The sequence below is a fragment of the Simochromis diagramma genome, unplaced genomic scaffold (assembly GCF_900408965.1).
Source record: "Simochromis diagramma unplaced genomic scaffold, fSimDia1.1 OVJJ01000389.1, whole genome shotgun sequence".
Lineage (NCBI taxonomy): Eukaryota > Metazoa > Chordata > Actinopteri > Cichliformes > Cichlidae > Simochromis > Simochromis diagramma.
This window is the reverse complement of record NW_024387227.1, coordinates 845,409-864,715: the sequence shown is the minus strand read 5'-3', so window position 1 is coordinate 864,715 and position 19,307 is coordinate 845,409. Positions and strand designations below refer to the sequence as shown.

The 19,307-nt window shown below is 38.7% G+C and overlaps 2 protein-coding genes across 5 annotated transcripts in view; one reads left to right on the top strand and one right to left on the bottom strand.

The window, feature by feature from the left end:
- Positions 1 to 865: 865 nt before the first annotated feature.
- Positions 866 to 9,933, top strand: LOC120746785 (telomeric repeat binding factor 2, interacting protein). 3 transcript variants are annotated; one of them, XM_040052276.1, is made up of 9 exons: positions 866 to 972; positions 3,827 to 4,064; positions 4,313 to 4,458; positions 4,645 to 4,877; positions 6,833 to 6,907; positions 6,996 to 7,602; positions 7,684 to 7,784; positions 8,594 to 9,037; positions 9,166 to 9,933. In XM_040052276.1, the coding sequence occupies exons 2-9, from the start codon at positions 3,835 to 3,837 to the stop codon at positions 9,385 to 9,387; spliced, it is 2,058 nt and encodes a 685-aa protein (XP_039908210.1). In that variant the 5' UTR covers positions 866 to 972; positions 3,827 to 3,834; the 3' UTR covers positions 9,388 to 9,933. The 3 variants fall into 3 exon arrangements, with proteins under 3 accessions (XP_039908210.1, XP_039908209.1, XP_039908211.1); XM_040052275.1 differs by lacking the exon at positions 866 to 972 and adding an exon at positions 3,675 to 3,741; XM_040052277.1 differs by lacking the exon at positions 866 to 972 and adding an exon at positions 3,696 to 3,741 and having other exon boundaries at positions 3,830 to 4,064.
- Positions 9,934 to 10,923: 990 nt separating this feature from the next.
- iffo2b (intermediate filament family orphan 2b) overlaps positions 10,924 to 19,307 on the bottom strand; it is a 30,963-nt gene continuing 22,579 nt past the window's right edge. Inside the window, exons 3-8 of one of the 2 annotated variants that reach the window (XM_040052201.1) lie at positions 18,201 to 18,296; positions 17,141 to 17,311; positions 16,144 to 16,292; positions 15,528 to 15,729; positions 15,287 to 15,385; positions 10,924 to 14,175 (exon numbers count right to left, since the gene is read on the bottom strand). In XM_040052201.1, coding sequence (XP_039908135.1) covers positions 13,942 to 14,175; positions 15,287 to 15,385; positions 15,528 to 15,729; positions 16,144 to 16,292; positions 17,141 to 17,311; positions 18,201 to 18,296 — 951 coding nt within the window. In that variant the 3' untranslated portion in view covers positions 10,924 to 13,941. The remainder of the gene's footprint in view (positions 14,176 to 15,286; positions 15,386 to 15,527; positions 15,730 to 16,143; positions 16,293 to 17,140; positions 17,312 to 18,200; positions 18,297 to 19,307) is intronic. The other variant, XM_040052202.1, reaches the window with a different exon arrangement.

Sequence of the window (19,307 nt, the reverse complement as noted above, 5' to 3'; positions counted from 1 at the left end):
AGAAACACATATGTGCTAATCTCACATCTCTAAGCTCATCCAGTTTTGTTTCCTTCATCTATTTCAAATGCAAAATATTAAACCTTTACTTTCAATAAATCATCCAGAAATTTGTGTGTACATCTTCATTTTCTCTCACCTTTTTACTCACTTTTCACGTAGATCTCTGAACCCTCCATAGCCCATCTCCAGAATGCAGCAGCACGATACAAATAGAAGCTAACAAATCACACCTATTCTTGCTTCACTTCACTGTCTCCCAGTGAAATTCAGAATCAAAATTCTGTTATAAACATATGAAGCATACCTGGACTGTAAAGCTACTGAGACCACATGACTGCAGCTGGCTTTTCAGACAATATCATCAAGTTCCCACTGTCTTACTTTAAACCAGAGGCAATCACACTTTTGAGGTTGTAACCCTAAACTTTGGAACAGCCTCATTTACTCATTCCCATTTATTTTAGGCCATAGTTTATATGTATTTGCCTGTATGGAAGTGTTGGAATGAATGTGTGATCCTGGGGTTGATTATTAGTCTGTATGGTGTAATGTGTATACTTAGCTTTAATGTGGTTGAGTCTGGCTTTGTAACTCCATATTTTGAAAAGTGTTGTACAAATAAAGCTATTATTATTGTTGTTGTTTACTTTTTATTCTTGACCTTCTACTTTTGCCGCTATAATTATATGAGTATACGTTTCAGTATCATTATGATATTTTAAGTATTATTTCACAACAACGTGTATATTTTCCTTTCCTTACTTATAAATGAGGATTTTCACAAGATCTTTACTTACTTTTACTTCTTTACTTACTTTTTCCTTTATCGCAAAATATGGATGCGACCAGTGGGGGCGATACGGAGCCTCTAACCTCTAACAATTCAACAAGGAAGAAAAAGACCCGGAAGTGAGCTTTGTTGTTTTTCTGGGGCGGGAAAGACTAGCTAGGAAGAAGGCAAAGTGCACGGTAAGTTTAAAACATTATTTCTAATCTAAGATGACATTTATTTAGGCGACTGCTCTTTTTACAGTTTTCCATTTGACGGGCTAGCGATGTTACACACCTCCTCCCTGCTGTTCATGTGAGCCTGAAAAACGTGTCTGAGCGGTGCACGTAGCGTTTTCTGTGCTTCATATTTTTACACTGGATGAATCTGTCCAGCTTTGCATAGTTTCCGGTTGATTTTCTTTTAAGAAAATCAGCCACAACGACCTCACAGTGAATTTAAGTGACCGTTTTATATTGTAAACTACAACAAAAAATATAAACATAAACACAAAAATAGATGTTGATGTATATTTACTATACCAAGAACCCACTTAAATCAATAAAACAAACAACCATCTCACAAAATAATCATTTTAAAGTTGCTTCAACCAAGCTTGAACACCGTAAACCTTTAAATAACTTAGAAAGAAAATTCAGCACGAACAATGGATGTTGGAAATTATACAAATAAGCAAAACAGTTCATTTAAATCCGTAGGCAGATTACATAAAATATACAAGTATACAACTCATAACAGACAATAGATAAGTAAAGTAATTTAGTGTGAAGTCTTAAAATGAACGTATATAGATCTGATTTGCCATCATCTACTGTTGGAGATGTCCCTTAAATTATGATGGGTACACCACTCCTTTATTATAGTTAGCGTTACGCCCGCCTAAATGTCCAGGGGATTTGGCGTAAGTGACAAAAAAGGAAACAATGAGGCAACAAAATCGTTGTTTTGTTTTTTTGTTTTTTTTTCAATATTTAAACTGAACTGACATGGACAAGTTGCTGACACCTTCCAAAAATGATGACCATAACAAAACCTGAAAGTTGGTCCAAATAGAGTAAGTTAAAATGGTTAAATGATGCAAAAACACACCATACCGCTCTACTGATCTGAAGTGTAGTAAATACACATATAAGTGTACAAGTCTGACTTTAAGTACTCTAGCCTAATTACTGAGGAGAATCTGCTGCACAGAAAGGTGGCACAAAGGCTGGAGAGACAGCAGGACACACACAGAGCACGTCCTGCTAAGGGCTATTTCAGTATTAATTTTACTTACAGTTTGTCCATCTCTAGTAACCATAAGTAAACCTTTTAGATCAACCAGATATTAATAAATGTATGAAATATCTTTTCAGCATCACTCAGTGACAGGATGTTTCTAATTTTAGAGCTAATGCACAGATGAAAAAAAGCAGTCCTACATATTTGTTTACTGCGCGCATTAAAGGGCATATCCTAATCAAAAATGATGCCCAGGTTCCTCTCGGTGTTACTGGAGGCTAAAATAGTGCCACCCAGAGTAAGTATCTGGTTGGACACCATGTTCCTAAGATTTTTATGGAATATTACAATAAAGCTCAGTTTCGTCTGAATTTAAAAGCAGGAAATTAGAGGTTACCTGTAACTGTTGTAGTGATCTGGATTGAAACCAGGCCTTGGTGTCTTTAAGACATGCCTGTACTTTTTTTCTAGTAGATTTGTATAATGTGGTTTCATGAATAATTAAAGAAGGGTATCATCTGCATTACAATAATGCATTAAAATAAATGTAAGTAGTCATGTAAGAAAGTCTTTTCTAATAATGTTACCTAAGGGATGTATAATGTAAACAGTAATGATCCTCACTAACTGTCCATCTATCAGATAGATATGATTTAAATTTCTGCAGTGCAGTTTTTTCATACCTACATTTTGTAGTAAAATATTGTGATCAGCAGTGTCGAATGCTGCACTGAGGTCTAGCAGAACAAGCACAGAGATGAATCCACTGTCATAAGCCATAAGAAGATCATTCACAACCTTCACTAGTGCCGTTTCTGTACTGTTAAGATTTTCTGAATCTTGACTGCAACCCTTCAAATAAACAGTTGATGACAACTACTCTTTCAAGAATTTTTGAAATTGAAGGAAGATAGCTGGATGGAAAAGAGGCTTTTAGTAGTGATAATTACCACCACCTCAAAAGGCTATGGTGGGTAGCCTTTTAATAACGAAAGAGAAAGTGGGCAAATACTGTACACAGGAAACCTTTGTATATAAAACAAGCATAGTTATTTTTTAATTTTAGCTCAAAAAATTAAATACAAATAAATAAATAGAATTAAATAAATAGAAACATCTTGGTTGCAATGAGAGCCACAAATGGCCCAATTAATGTAAGACTTTAGAAATTAGATATAACGATTGATATTAACTTTTCGGCTTGACTTTTAAATTAAGTCCAGTGTGACCCCACCATATCTGAACTTAACACTTAATTTGAACTTGCAGTGTCAAGCTCCTCTCTTTGTGAAACACACTTAACTACTTTTTTGTTTTTTTTCGGTATCTAGTAAAAGACATGATTGCATGAGATAGTCCTGAAACTGAGTCATTGCTGTAAGAATAAAACATTTTTAAAAATGTTGACATTCATTAGGTAGATGATTAATATGTGTTGACAATAAAAGTTGCCTAGTTGACAAAATAAATGATCACAAATTGTGTAACTGTTAACAGAATAGTGATGCATCGATATACTGCCAATATTGACCGATTTTAAATAAGCTATTTACCTTTGGCCATGAACTCTATTTGTTGTGTGTGATAAAGACATGAAAGACTTGACAAGTCTAAAAAATTAACAAATCATTTTATAATAATCTGACTTTTTTTCCTCCAGGCAAAAGAGGGAATTAATAACAACAGCAACAAAAAAAAAAAAACGAAAACTAAAATATACAGAAAATGTAAGTTGCTGTTTGTCCAGAATTTCACACTCATCACATCCATGTAACACACTTATAGTACTGGCTGTTATTGAATCTCTTCCAGAAGGTGAGATGCCATCCAAAAGACAAGTTGTGGCCCAGCCTGCCTTCTCTCCAGTTCTCTTCATGACTGTGGAGGGTGAACCGATGAATTTCTTCTTGCGACCTGGTCCCATCAAACGCAAACTCCAGCCGCTCGTTTCAGCTGGAGGAGGAATGTTGTGCAACGTCCAGCAACCAGGAGCAATACTGCTGACTGATCCTGAGGACAGAAGTGTCATTCCTGAATCCACTGCACACTGGTACGTGCTGAACTGAGAATTCATGTTAATATCGGCAGGTGTTCACATTTAAAGAAATGCGGGGGGGGGTTTTTTCAGTCAATAAGAAGAAGATAAAAAAGAAAATGCTTCTTCAGTTTAGTTTGGTGGTGATAAATTTATTCAACCCATTTATGATTCATATCTTATGAATCCCACACACACAACAGCAGCACTGGAGCATACCTGGAAGTCTTATTATCTACTTATATCCCTTGTTTACTTTTCAGGTACGTGTCCACCCAGTATATTTATGACTGTGCTGAGAAGAATGAACAGTTGAATTTAGAGGACTACAGGCTAAATCCTGAAAAGGTCCAAAGACATTCTGCTAGACTCAACAACAGCAAAAACAGTTCGCCTCAAGCCACAGGAGGTAGGACTAAACCCCAGACTTTCCATGTCTGAAGGATTGTGTTCTAACACGTCTGCACTTTACAGATTACATTTTTTTTTATTACTTGAATTGTTTACAAGTTACAATTAGAAATGTGTGTAAATCTGGTGAATAGTTAAATCTGCTTCCGTTTTCTACATTATGTCTACAATCTTTTATAACTAGGCAGAAGTGCCTACACTCCTGAAGAAGATGCTGCCATTTTAAATTATGTCAGCAAGCACAAGACGGAGACTGGGGGAAACCGGCTTTGGCAAGAGATGGAGAAACAGCATGTGACCGCACACACCTGGCAGTCGATGAAACACCACTACAAAGCACAACTGGCTAAGAAACAGACAGCCGCCGTGGAGGCGGAAAAGCCAGAAGACAGTAAGACAGCAGAAGAAAAGACAGAGGTGATTAACTATCTGGATGTTGTCGTTACGATCTTGTTATTTTTAGTTGTGTTTTTTGTCATATGTTAGTCTGTTTCCACTGTTGCTTTGTTTTTTTTAGTTAGAATTTTCAAAGTAAAGTTTGACTTTAAATACACAGGCTATTTCCACGACATCATAAAATTAAAACAGTATTTAGTAAGTGACAGAGACAGAAAGACAAAGTGGCTCCATACTGTGATGGCTTACACGTTTGCCTAATCATCATCATCATCATCGTTTTATATAGCAATTTAAAAACACACCTGGTAGACCAAAGTGCTGTACAATATAAATATAAATATAGTAATACAATAGGAAAAACCAAACATGGCAATAAAATGAATAAAAATGTCAGTTGTCCACAGAGTTAAAAGCCAGGGAATAAAAATAGGTTTTTAATCTGGACTTAAAAACTGTCACTGATGTAGCTAATATGGAGAGGAAGATTATTCCAAAGCATCAGAGCCGCAATAGAGAGCACTCGGTCTCCTCTAAGTTTCAGCCGGGACTTAGGGACTGAAAGCAACAGCTGCTCAGCTGACTGAAGCGAACGAACGGGGACATGGGGCTTCAACAAATCAGACAAATAAACAGGTGGCAGACCATTTAGAGATTTAAAAACCTAACATGTGAAAGAGTCCCAGTTTGATCCTGGGAGGAGACACAAATCCCTTTGGAGTTGTATCAGGAAAGGCAGCCAGTGAAAACATGCAGCGCTACCAACTGTGGCAATCCTTGTGAATAAGGACGCAGCAGAAAGTAGCCTTATTAGTAAAAGAACCCACATAGAGACGCTAAGTAAAAGTAAGGAAACCGTTTTTAAACCAGTGTTGTTCCATTTGAACAAAGTTTGTTATTTTTATCCAAAATATCAACATATTTACATCACAGCAGTGACAACAGCATCCACTAACATTACACGACTGACAGGCAAAATGATATTAGAATCTACATTACGACTGTACAGCAGGAGGAGATGTACCAGATAAGAAAATTCAGAATTTTTAATCTTACACAGCACCATGTGGATGCAGTCAGAAACATGAATATGAGTAAAGGTGAGACTGAGCTGGGTTTCTGTGAACAGGAGAAAGGTCAGCCCCGACAAACTGAGCAGCTCGTTCCAAAATGAGGGAATTCCTCTGTAGCATGTTTGTGGTTTGAATATTGTATATTATAGTATACACTGTATCAGCAGTCCCCAACCTTTTTTGCGCCACAGACTGGTTTATGTCCGACAATATTTTCACAGACCAGCCTTTAAGGTGTCGCGGATAAATACAACAAAATAAACCTGGTACCAAAAAAAAAGATTTATTCATAACACACGGGAGAAGACCCAGGGAAACCGCGTTAACGATAAAAACAATAAAGAATAATGATAAAAACCATAAATTTCACACACAAGCCTAAACCGGTCTGTGGCCCGGGGGTTGGGGACCGCTGTACTATGTTGTTATATTTATTGTTCTATATGAGATGTTATTGATTGTTTTTTATCCACTTCGATTAACATAAAATGCAAATTCTAGTCCTCGAACACATCCCATTTGTGAACTTTATAGTGTGTCTACTCCTGGTTTCAGCAGCATACTCAAACCGTCTTACCTGCGTTTACATTAGAATCCTGTTGTTCATTTTACTAAAACGCCTTTATTGTAAAAGAAAAAAAAAGAAGAAGAAAAAGGAAAAAAAAAATCTGTCACGTGTAGTAAAATAGGTCACAAGCTACCTCCTAAACTTCTTGAAGCTTTAATAAAAATCTGGAACATTTTTACCAGGTGTAGGGCGAAGAGTTGCCACTGGGTGGCAGCAGTGGGTTAAATAAAATCAGACTAACCAAATTCAGCTTTGACATATTTTCAGGCTGCTGGCTGTCATGTTTTTAATAGACTTTAATGCTGAAGCTTTTCATTTCCTCTGTCTGCCTCTAGGTGGAAGACCATCAAGAGACAGATGCTCAGAAATCTTCATGTGAAGAAGATGTTTCAGAAACAGACCTAACACAGGTGGGAACTCACTGCTTGTATGCTGTAAGGGTGCTGTATGAGGTTATAGTTGCTGTAAAGACATAACCTGAAATGGGTGTCTCCACAGATGGATGTCCAGTTAGTACAAACAGGAAGCACACCAGAAAATGTAGACCAAGAGCAACATGTGAGTCAGAAAACAGATAAACAACAAACTGAAAGCAAACAATCAGAAACTCTAGAAGCTGAAGTATCTCAGGCCTTTCAAACTGCGGCGCCTTGTGCGGACCTACAGGCAGAGACCCAACTGCTAACAGCAGAGACCACAGACGCAGAAACAGGTGAACCTCAGCCTGTCTCCCCACAAAAACAAAGTTTGTCAGGGGATGACTCCACACCAGCTCAGCCTAAGCCCACGCCCAAATGTTCCTCATCAGAAAAGACAAAAGAGAAGCAGAAGGCCTCCCCGGTGCTGGAACAACCGTTGCGTCGAACAACTCGCAGGCAGCTTGAGCTTGAACCGTACGGCAAAAAACTGAGGTCATCATCAACCCAAGCAGTGCGAACCACATCATCTCCCCAGCCCCTGAAAAAAACTAAGTCTGCTCTTCAACAAGATACGACCACAGACCAGCCGGCTCCCAAGAAAGCCAGAGGAAAAACTCCGAGAGCAGCGGCAGAGAGTGACGAGGAGCAGAGTACACCCGCAGCCATATCTAAAACAATACAAGCAGGTATGTCATGACACAAAGAGTCGTTTTCATTCTTTTTACAACCCTTCTTTTTACATTTCTTATACTTTTTGTGGTTTTCAGATGAAACCAATCCAGTGCCTCAGAAAGGAGAAAAGAAGAAAGAGAAGAGAAAGTTGGGGATTCTTGAATTGGCAACGAAGGAGTTTGAAGATGACAGTGAGGTAGGATGCTGGTTTTGATACACTTTGTAAAATCACCACTCAGTGCCTCAGCATGCAACAGTTCCCACTTTTGATTCCCAGTTTGACTGGGAGTGCTGGTGTCTCCTGTTGGGCTTTATGGACCTGCGACCTAAAAATGTAACATTCAGTATTAATGTTTTTTCTAGCTTTGTTCATTTTTTTTTAAACAAACAGCAGGTCTTTTGTCCTGTCTCCCTCCACTCATCACCAATCAGTCGCAGCAGATGGCTGCTCCTCCCTGAGCCTCATTCTGCCAGTTTCCTTGCTGTAAAAAGGGAGTTTTTCCTTCCCACAGTTGCCAAAATGCTTGAAAATAGGGGATCCTCTGATTGTATCCTCTGATCCTATATATTATTGTAGGGTCTTTACTATTAATCAAATTGAATTGAAATTGAATAGGAGTTGTGGCAATAGAAGCATTCCATTTGAAAATTTTAACAGATTGTAATTGTAGTAAAATACTTTTCTGTAAATAGTGGGATGTCAGAGAACCACAGGCCCCACATGATAGTTCTGATTTAAAGCATGAAGCCATAGAAGAGAATTTCTAGATTCTTTGCTGGTTATTGACCACAAAAGCTTCTGCTGCTTCTTTTACACACATGAAAGTTCCTGTTTTCATTTAACTGTACTCCCAACATCTGCTACACTGTGTTGTTTCTTGCTTTACATGTAGCTCGACTTTGTACATGATGTAATCCAAGTATTTCATCATTGTTTTTCAGTGTTTTATAATACTTTTCTGTGTTATATATGTTCTTTAACACAGTTACATTTGTATCTCATAGTCTGATGATCTCGAAGCTCCAGATCTCCAAAACCCTGCACAAACAGCAGCTACATCGACCTCCCTTCATCCTCCGCCTGCAGACACAACTCCAGATCCCACTTCCAAAAAGTCCTGCACTAAACCTGGACCCACTGAGACCCCTCTGAGTAATGTGGAACAGCCCCAGGCCACTAGTAACAACTGTGCAGCTGAGAAAAGCTGCCTGCCTCCAGCTGCTGAGCCTGTAGTGTCCGAGGCTGTCGGTACAACCTCCAAGGCCCACCTGTTCATATTCGACAGTGAACCTCAGGAAGACGACTCTCAGTCTGTCAGCGGTGACCGTCCAGCAGCTCCTTCAGAACCACAGCCAACAGTGAACAAAGATGCTGCACTTTCTCTGACTCAGGACCTGTTAGAGGAGGACAAGCTGCGAATCAGAGACCTCATGAACCAGACAGATAAGGTGAGGTGTTGTTTTTCTTCTCCATTATATTCTTTCAACCTTTATTTTGCTTATTCAGATATAAAGGGGTTAACTGTGGAACTTTCTCTGTGTTTAGTCATTTTTAACCTTTGCTGTTTTTTTTGTAGGACTTAATTAGTGTGACCAAAGCTTTACTTAAGACCAGTGGAGACTTTTCTGCTGCAAAAGACCTGCTCTTGAATCCCCCCTCCATTTCGGGACCGTTTTGGAATCGCTGTGACGACAGACTTTTGCTCTCGGCTGAGCCTATCAGCATCCAACGGCTGCAGGAGAAATACGGCGAGGAGAACGTGGCCAAGAGAATCGTGTTTCTCGAGGTGGAGGGATGACAAAAGATAGATATAAGACATAATGTCATCTATTACTATCTGCACTTACACTGTGCAAAGACTGAACTGGTTAGTTGATACCGATTGAGCTTAAATTCTCACTTCTGTTTCTCAGTTGTCACCCGCAACAGACAAACTTGTGTAAACTGGTTGTTCAGTACAGCTCCTACTCGACTAAATGTAAACTTTTATTCAGAAGTTGCATAAAAGATGTGCCATGACTTTTATTTCTCTTTAAAAACACAATTTTGAAGCATTTTAGAGAGAAAATCTGTTTAAATAAGATGAGTTTATTAAAAACACATCTTTTGTGTTTTTAATGTTACTTTTACTATGTTTACTTCCATTAAACTGTATAATAAATATTTAAACACCACCCAAGAACACACGAGTGCCATTTTTAAATGTATGGTTTGTTTTTTTTAACTTTAGCAGCAGATCATATTGCTCAGAATAAAAGAACTGCAGTTTAATCTGGTATTAGTGATATGATGTTCTCTGTGACTAGTTTGAATAAAGTAATTTCACGATGACCTGCTTTGCTCATTTGCAGCTCCATGCTTTTAGTCTTTTACTCCAAATGCAACATTTGAACAGCCGCTGCGTGAGGCTTCAGTTATCACAACCAGAGCTGTGTTAGTACAGATCACAGTATATCACGAGGATGTCTCTGTTTTTTTCTATTCTTGGAGTTGGAGTCAGAGTTCAGAGCTGCCTGAATGCTTTTTTTTAAACATATTTCGACCTCATTATTTATAACTTATCCCATGTTTAAAATAAGCACCCACCATTCTAACAGTATACGCTTGTAGGCCACTGTGACACAGTTGTTGTTTTCGACAGGCTTCTGTGAGTACTTGAGAAACTGATCATCTACACAAAGTTTCTGGATTTCATAGAGAATGGTCCGAAAAAGAATGGGTAGACTACTTTAAGTTGACAGGTTGATTGTCCAGCTGACAAATCAGCAGCAATTTTATGAATTTAGGTAAATCTGAAGGCAAAATGAGGCCCAATGCAGTATGAGCAAGATGTACCTAATGAAGTGTCCTTTAAGGGTGTGACAAAATAACCCTAATAGGACTCGTTACGTGAAAGGACACCTTAATTATGTAAATGTTTCTTAAAACTTGGCTTCTCTGCTTGATTATGATTATGATTTTTAGTCCATGTTACATGTTAAACTGCCAAAAGATCCTCTACACTTTAATTAAAAGATGCTTCAACCAGTAGTAACATACTTTTTTGAAATCTTATGATGAATCAGTGTGTTCAAAAACTGTTTTTGGTGGCACAGATTTCATTGTAAAAAGCAGTCTTTCCAAAATATCCTAGTACACCAACAGACACAAAAGCAACTTCAAAAATATTGTCTATTAACTTGCCTTGAACAGTGCAATCTAGTCTACTTCAAAAACAAAAAACAAGAAACCCAATCAATCAATAAACATATAGATATATATCTATATAGATATAGATATATATCTATATATATGTATATAGAGATATATATTCAAAAAGTCAAAATAGCCTCTATTTGTATCCAATACAGCCTTTTATTCCATTTTATCCCAATATCAATTGAGTACATTCATAATTTTGAAACTGAATCAGCCCTCCACCCACATGAATACATTGTTTCAATAGTTTAAGCAAACAATAATAATAATAATAATAATAATAATAATAATAAAGAATGTACAAATCCAAACAATAAAACAAACTGAAGTAAATAAAATCAGCTACTTAAAATTGAAACAACAGGATGCAACCTTTGAAGCAAATGAAACACAAAGACCAGTAACAGTAACCACTACAGCTCTGCAGATTCTACCATAGTACGGCTGCTCTTTATCACTCTGCCATGTCCATGAGGTTAATAATGATATTAACAGCAAACACAGGTATGTAGTGTAAAACTTGACAGGACAATTAACACAACCACATAGTCCCGCAGATAAAAACCGCTCGTATAAAACCCCTTTATTAGTATGAAACATTCACATCCACCAGGACCTAATTTACATACATCTAGACCACATACTGTGAGTCGGTCAGCTTAAAAACCTGTTAAGTACACCAAAACATAACAAGGTCTCCAATAAGCAAACAGCACACCATGTATCCCTGGGTTGTATTTTTCAAATAACAGCTACATGTTTTTTGTTTTTGCTCAAGCTACATTCAACAAAGAGAGTTGCTACAGCAGTTTCAACCGATTGAACTACAATCTGCTTCAAAGTGACGGGAAGGTGATAATAATGGTTTGCAAGAATGGCTGACTATTTTTCAAACTGTGGAAAACTGACACTGATCTGTGGTACAAACACTAAGGCTGCGCAACTTTCCCGAGTTAGTAGTACTCAGAGCTTGATATATGTCTTTGTCATGTTACTGTACACACTTGCTTTGGTTGGCTGGTTAGTGTGATGGCGACAGTGGGGTGAAACACTGTCATTTGTTGTTATGGACTTGCTCTTCCTGCATGTCAAAATGATGCTCTGTGTACAGTCCCAGTAAAACAATGGCTCTTTGATGCTTATCAGGCTGGTTTTATTTATCAGCAATAAGAGTATGATGTTTTCTCTGTGAGCAAGGCTGCTCCCCACTCTTGTCTGATATAGTCAATTTGTTTTAGTATGGGTGTTGTGTTGTGGTAAATAAATGACCCGAAAACATATGGAACTAGTTTAAAAACAGCTGAATATGGCAACATAACTTTGCAGTTAACCCAGAACGATTAAAAACGGTGAAAAATACACGTTCTTTCTGCCGCGAATACATTTTACAGAGACACTGTCTTGATTAAAAACATAGCGCATTGTCTGCATTGCAGCTTTTTAAAATTCAAAATATAATGTTATTTAAAAAAGACCCAGAGCTCCTTTTACCCCCACAAGCATGCTAAAACAACAAAAGGCCAGTATTTTAACATTCTGTTTCTGTAAAACTTCAAAATAGAAGTAGCACTTGATCTTTGATCTAGCAAACCGTACATATACTATCATACAAAGAGGTGATAAAAAGATCACTTCTGTCCCCATGCGTCAGTCAGCTTGTGAGTGTGAGACATCTTAATCTGTTGCAGAAAGACAACTACAAAATAAAACAAACACAGAAAAGGCCTCTGGGGTTTACGATCACATGCCTACAGCCCTCTATGCAAGGTCTGATGTTTCTAGCCCCAATACAGGAGAGACAAAGCAGGATGTGCAACCTGACTACAGGACAGCATGAAATAGTCTACGATCAGGAGTATAACCGAAATCACGTGTAACAACAAAAACTTCTTCCTACTAAAGCACATGAATGAACTGAATGTATACGTGTTAGACGTATGTGAAAGCGAAGCGCTTTTATGACGCGACCTTTGGTTTTAACTTGTTTGGCTTTGATTACACTGATGATTCATTTTACTCGATAACTTTTAATAGAACTTCTGGATGTGATCCAGTTTTAAATGACCCGCCTTAATGTGCACAAAGTGCGCAGGACAGAAGCAACGTCTCCTAAACAAAGTAAATCTGAACAGCTTCAGCAGCATAACATCTAACAAATGCTTACAGTGCTTATTGCAATGAATGAAGGTGTCACAAGACGCTGTTCCAGTTTGTTTTACTACTGATGTTAAGGAAAAAAATAAACGACAACAAACGTCTGATACTAAGATTATTTTTATACATAAACACAAGTTCTTAAACTGATATATAGAAAAACACCTGCTTTATTTAAAAGGCTAGTGGTCTTAAGAAAAACAAGGATGGGTGAAAGCCAGTCCAAAAAATAAGGCCAGCTAAATTGCATAGAACTTGAATAGTGAACTGATGCATCAAAAGGCTGTGCTCCTTTCCTCTGTCAGCTTTGGCAAACCCTGCAGAGTTCCCTCAGAAACCAACAGAAAACCCAACACAATTTGTCTCCACTTCTTTTTGTCTCCCCAGCAGAAGACACTTAAATTCCCCCAAATCCCCAGTTTAATTTGGATTGCAAGTAGCCCAGCTGGGCTCAAATAATAATATAAAATGTTCAAATAAAGGAGACCCAACATTTTGGAATCTAAAATAAATATTCAAAAATGTAAAAGGTGGATATATTTTTGGTGAATAATGTATTCGTTCTCGACTAAACAAGGAGCACAATATGTACTGTTGTCAATTCCTTTAGAAATAAAGGATCGTAATAGGGTAGAAAAAAACTTCTCGGCCCATTTAAAATATTTCTTCTTCTTATCCCAAAAATGATTTAAAGCTCTGGACGAGGATCCAGCGAGGCAGCAGTGAGGAAGAGAGCACAGCATGGTTTCTTTACGCACTCATTATCTCTTTGCCAAGCAAAGACATTCCCCCCACCACCACCACTTTCTAAACAACAGAAATAGTATAAAAGCACCAGTTCTGGGTCTGCACCAGTGAGGACGACCGAGAGAACTTTAATTACTAGGTCAAACGGGCCCAGATTTAGATTGGTCCGCCTTTCTAGCCGGGCCTTTAAATCCTGTGATAACCAGGGGCGGGGAGACAAGTGGAGATGGGACAAAGCCCAGCAATGCAGTCATCAACTAACGGCGACTTCAGCTTCTGCGTCCTTGTCCGAAACCTCATCCTGGATCTCGTCTGTGTTCCCTGAGTCGCTGCTGGCCACAGAGCTGACAGAGGGAGAGTTCCTTCCGCCTTTAATCATCCGTCGACAGGTCTCCATCTGAACGTCAAGGCCTCTCTTCATGCTGCACATCTCCATGTACTCATGCAGATGTCTGTTCATGTCACTCTTTGCTGTGGCCAGTTCCATCTGAAAGCATAAAAAACAAGATTCAACACAGAGAAGAAAGAAGGAGAGTAAGGACGAGGCCAAACTAAATGTTTATAGGTGGGTAGAAACCTCTTGAATCATCACCTTGGATTAGCATGTTAAGATGCTAAACCTTGCTAATGACTGTAAAAACAAAGCTGAACTCTCTGGAAATACAATTAAAAATGTCACATTTTCTACTGTTGATGGGGCAATAAGAAACAGCTACTGCAGTTCGTTCTAAGGCAGGTCCAATTCCAAAGAAGAATGACTAAATAATAAAATTAATCAAATCAAAAACTTAGCAAACATTTTTCACCAAGTTTATATGTCTTCACCTCATTTGGTCTCAATCAGTCATAACATGCAAGAGCATAAGTTTATAATTGTCTGGTAGCTAAATAAATCAAAGCCAAAGGAATCTTTGCACTTTACTTATCAGGCATGACATTTATGCCTGATAAGGCATGAATCAGCCTTATTCCAAGAATGAATCAGAACTGGGCTGATTCATTCTCTGGGAACCCTGATTGTGCAGATGTGGTGTGTTGCAGTTTTTCTTTTATCACATTTTAGACATTTTTTATGTATTTGTAACCTTTCAGTGTCTCATTTAAAGGTAATTTAAGAGCAATTTAGCCACATTTGACTTATTTTGTATCTCTCTTGATTGTTGCCTGCTACCATTTGGTCTAACATACAAAATAAGGCTCCTTTGAGTCACGCTGTCTCTTTCTGGGATATAAATTTATTAGATCACCACTCAGTGTAAGGTTCATGCAACAGCTGCCCTAAATTAACAGTATTGCTTATTAATAAAATATATTTTAATGTTTCTGTAATGGTTAATCCATTAATGGTTAATGGTTAGGATGTACAAGTTCTTGAAATGAAATGCCATTTTAATGCTAAATTATTATTTATTTTTTTTAATCCTTGAATTTTCCAATTTATTCTTTTAGAAAAACAAAGCATAAGAAAAAAAACCCTCATTATTATTTTTTGATTAAGATGCCAAATTACAGTTTTTTCCTTGCATTCCTGAGGAGAAAAAATATGTTTTAGTGGTTGAATGAGCATGTGTTGTGTGGTCGCTGGTAGGTCCGCCTACCTCGATCTGGCCGATGGTCTCCTGGTACTCCTGCTCTCTGGTCTTAAATAGTGACTCTGTTTCGTCAATGAGGCTGCCAAGGCTTCCATCCTGGGAGTCCTTAGAGAGCACAGACAGAAACCTCATTCATCATGCATGAGTAAATGTCTTATACAGCAGCCACAGCAATGATCTATACTGTAAATTGCATGACTTTAAAAACCCCATGCTGTCAAATCATCTAAATGCACACAGGACTCACTGGATCCGCAGCTTCGCTGGTGCCCTCACGGGGGCAGGTGGTTGTGCTCGTCGGCGCCGCGAGGGTGTATGGCATGTTGTAGTTCGCGAAGTCTTCCCACAGCAAGAGAGTCTCCTCGTTTTCCTCCCACGTCAGACTGTCGCAGTCGTCGTCGATTTCGAACGTCTCACGCCTGGCAACAAAGGAGTTATCTGAGCAATGTCTGTGTAGGACAAGGTCAGAGAATGGAAAGGAAAAGAAAGAGAAAGATGGAGGAAAGCATAAAAGCCAACATATTCAGCAAAGGTCATAGGAAACAAAAGAAGTGCTCTTAGGGTAGACAAAAAAGGGAAGTAGAAGGAAAACAGAAGTAGCAAAGGAAAGAGCCAGAAACTGTAATGTTTCTTAAATATTCTAAGTGTTGGTGGTAAATAAATGGCCATATATTGATATCTGTTGTGTTCTGCTGAATGAGCACACTGACTGTTAGCTGCAACACTGTGAACACCAGAGGGAGATGAAGGAACATGCCAGAAACTATACTGGCATGCTGAAGGTGCAGTGCTCATTTAATTTGATTCAAAACAAAATACCAGCTTTACTTTTGGTGCATGTATCCATGAAAAGTGTCGCTTACAGCTGGTTAAGCATGCGTTTCATTTCATCCGTGATGTTGAGAGACCCAGGGACCTCCTCCTCTGAAGTACTTGGCTCGGCATCCATCTCCGAATTCTCCTCATCGGACACGGCTTTGCGTTCTTTTCTCCTGCAGCAGGCCATGGCACCCTGAAAAACACAAAGACCGTTTGCATCTACGGAGAACCTAATATATCTCATGATTAAGCATAATTATGGCAATTTAGAGCACGCAGAAGTCTGTCAAATACTGAGCAAAAGGCCTCATTTTCAGTCATGAGCCTGCACTCATCGGAAGCCAGAAAGACGCAGTGCAAGCCATGTATGCTTAAAGTTAATATACAGCTAATAAAATAACGTAGAAATTGATATTTTATAAAAAACTACAGAACAGACTGTGTTTTTCTGCACATGTGCATGTATCTCTTGTTCGCATGCATAAATGTTTTACGCTGACAGCAGGCTTCATAAACTCATCTACAGATCAATATTTATTGGCATATAAAAATTGTAAATTGACAAATTTCATTAAAGGTAGGATCGTATATAACATGTGGTACATGAGAAGTCACCAGCTTGGTTCACGGAGGATTTATTCTTGGGCTTCAGCCAGCAATGTCGGTGCAATGTGATAACCTTGTGTGCAGCGAAAAGTTGTCAGGTCAGCATTTCATCTTTTGTTTATGTGTGTGTGTGTGTGCACGTGTGCATTCTGTACATAAGTCTTCTCCATGTCTATATTTACGTGTTTGCATGAGAGCATATTTGCGAACATGCAGCTATGGACCGATGCCCATTTAGGGCGGGGGGTGTCATTCAGTGCATGATCAGCTGAGAATGAAAGTAACAGTCACCACACAGCGAGCGCCTGGCAGATTTCATCTCATTAGTGCCGAATTTCTCCTTCACAATACAATTTAGGTTCTTCCTGCATTTACTATCGGCTCATCTAAGAAACTGTGAGAGAGCAAATGAATCCGGGGCAGATGGACACTTGCCTTCTCAGGAAGCGACCTTGCGGGACTAACGTTGAACATTTTTGACATGTCCTCTGAGTTGCGTTGCTGAGCCACATCGCACAGTTTGGCCGTGATGTCAATCCGCCTGCAGATGTCCATGTCCACCCTCCTGGCTTTCTCCTGAATCTTGGAGTCCAGGTCAGACATTTGCTGTATGAGGACAGAGAGCGGCTCTTTAGATGACGTTCATACCGTCGTGATTATCAGCTGGTGTTAAATTGCGTCCCACATTTCCATGCCGACTACCCACACCAACATAACACTGTCATTTTTATCTGAATTATGCATCTCAACAAGCACTTGCAAAATAATGTTAGTGCATTCATCTATGTGCAGTTCAAAAACTATACTTTGGCCTATTTATTATCTAATAAAAAATATGCAAATTCTGGTCTGATAAGTATGCAGAGGCAGACATGGAGCATGGAAATATGGATATTTTTTTTCTGAGCAATTATATCCAGAGGCACAAATACAGACTGTCTAACCATTGTAAGGTTTTAACTAATCTATTCCTCCTAAAACATCCTCTACTTCTGCATCACTTACCCTTCTCTTAATGCAAATAACAGGGTGTAATGTAAAGCACGCAAAAAGAGACAAAGAATTGAAAATCCATCACTGGCAAAGTAAACAGAAGCAGGCTAAACAACAGTATTTTCCAAAACAAAAACAGCATGTGCATATATTTATCCCCAAGCAATTGCGAGCTGTGACAGTTTATCACAAGTGAACTGTATATCAGTCTGAGCAGACTTGCCAGGGAACAATACAGTGCTGCACAGAACAGGAAGTGCTCTGGATCTACAGCTGCTGTCTGAGCTATTTCAGGAATATTGTCTTGGATGATTTATGGTATTTTATATACTACATATATATATAAATTTTATACCTGTATGCTACAGGAGGGGTCATGCAGGGAAGTAACTGTCAATGTTGTCAACTCTTGAACACTAACCTGATTTATTTAAGTTTGGGAGCCAACACAGTGAAAGGAAAACTGATAATGACTTCACCCTGGTGCTAAACGAACACTTACGTCGCTCATGAGACTCTTGAAGACCACAAGTTCAGCCTTCAGTCTGTCCACTTTCTCATTAAGATCATCCTGGACCTCTGCTGCCTCCTGGGCGCTCTGAAAAGGATGTCACAGAGAAGAAAGCAAGACCAGGAGGTTTATATTTGCATGATCAAACATTTGCTTTCACTTGAGGCTATTTGCATTTTAGGATATTGACCACAGTGTATAAGGACAGGAAACTAGATAAACTGACTAACAATTTAAGAACCTTATTTACTCATAAAGGGACTGACAACATTCTCCTGCCTTCAGCCAGCTTACTGGCTCAAAAAGAAACCATGAATTTACTGTAGCTACAAGCACCACAAAGTTGTTATTTTATTCGGGCCTTTATGTGCTGTACTACTATTTCCCGGTCTCATCCTCACTGTATATTTTCAGGTAGAGCACAAGAAGCACACAGTGTGGGAGTAGGATAATTTTTATTTTTCATCTATCTCTCAGCAAAAAAATAAATAACAGTATTTTCCAAAATGTCAACCCATCCATTTAAACTCTGCACTGGTAGTTATACCTGTTTTTGAACATTACGTTCACTACTCATATAGTATTTTCTTAAAATCTCACAAACCCACAAAGATGACTAATTAGCAAGTAGAACTGAAAGGCTAAAAGTTAAGCCTGCCTTGGTTTAATTCACCACCAGAGGAGTACCAGCTTTTGTTTCTGTGTAGCATACAGCCCTCTGGCTCTGGGCCCTGAATATAAATGGTGCTTTTGCACAGAATTTACTGCCTTTGCAGAAATCCCCACCTCTTATGCATACAGCGACATCAGCCTGTGTGCTCTAAAAGGTTAAAGCCCCTAGAGGGATACCACTCCACATCTCTATCTGGGATTTTGCTGACCCAGAATCTAAGACATACACGGATGCTGTCCCAGATCGATTTGCGCAAAAACCGAAAAAAGCAATGGATGCCAGCTGGTTGAGACACTAATAGTAGCTGGGACTGTGTGTGTTGCAGTGTCAATAGAGCCTCAAGGTGTGACACTTTAAATTGATTTTACCTCTACATGTATTCCTTTCAACTCCTCTGAGCAGAAACATAATGGTGGAGTGTTGGT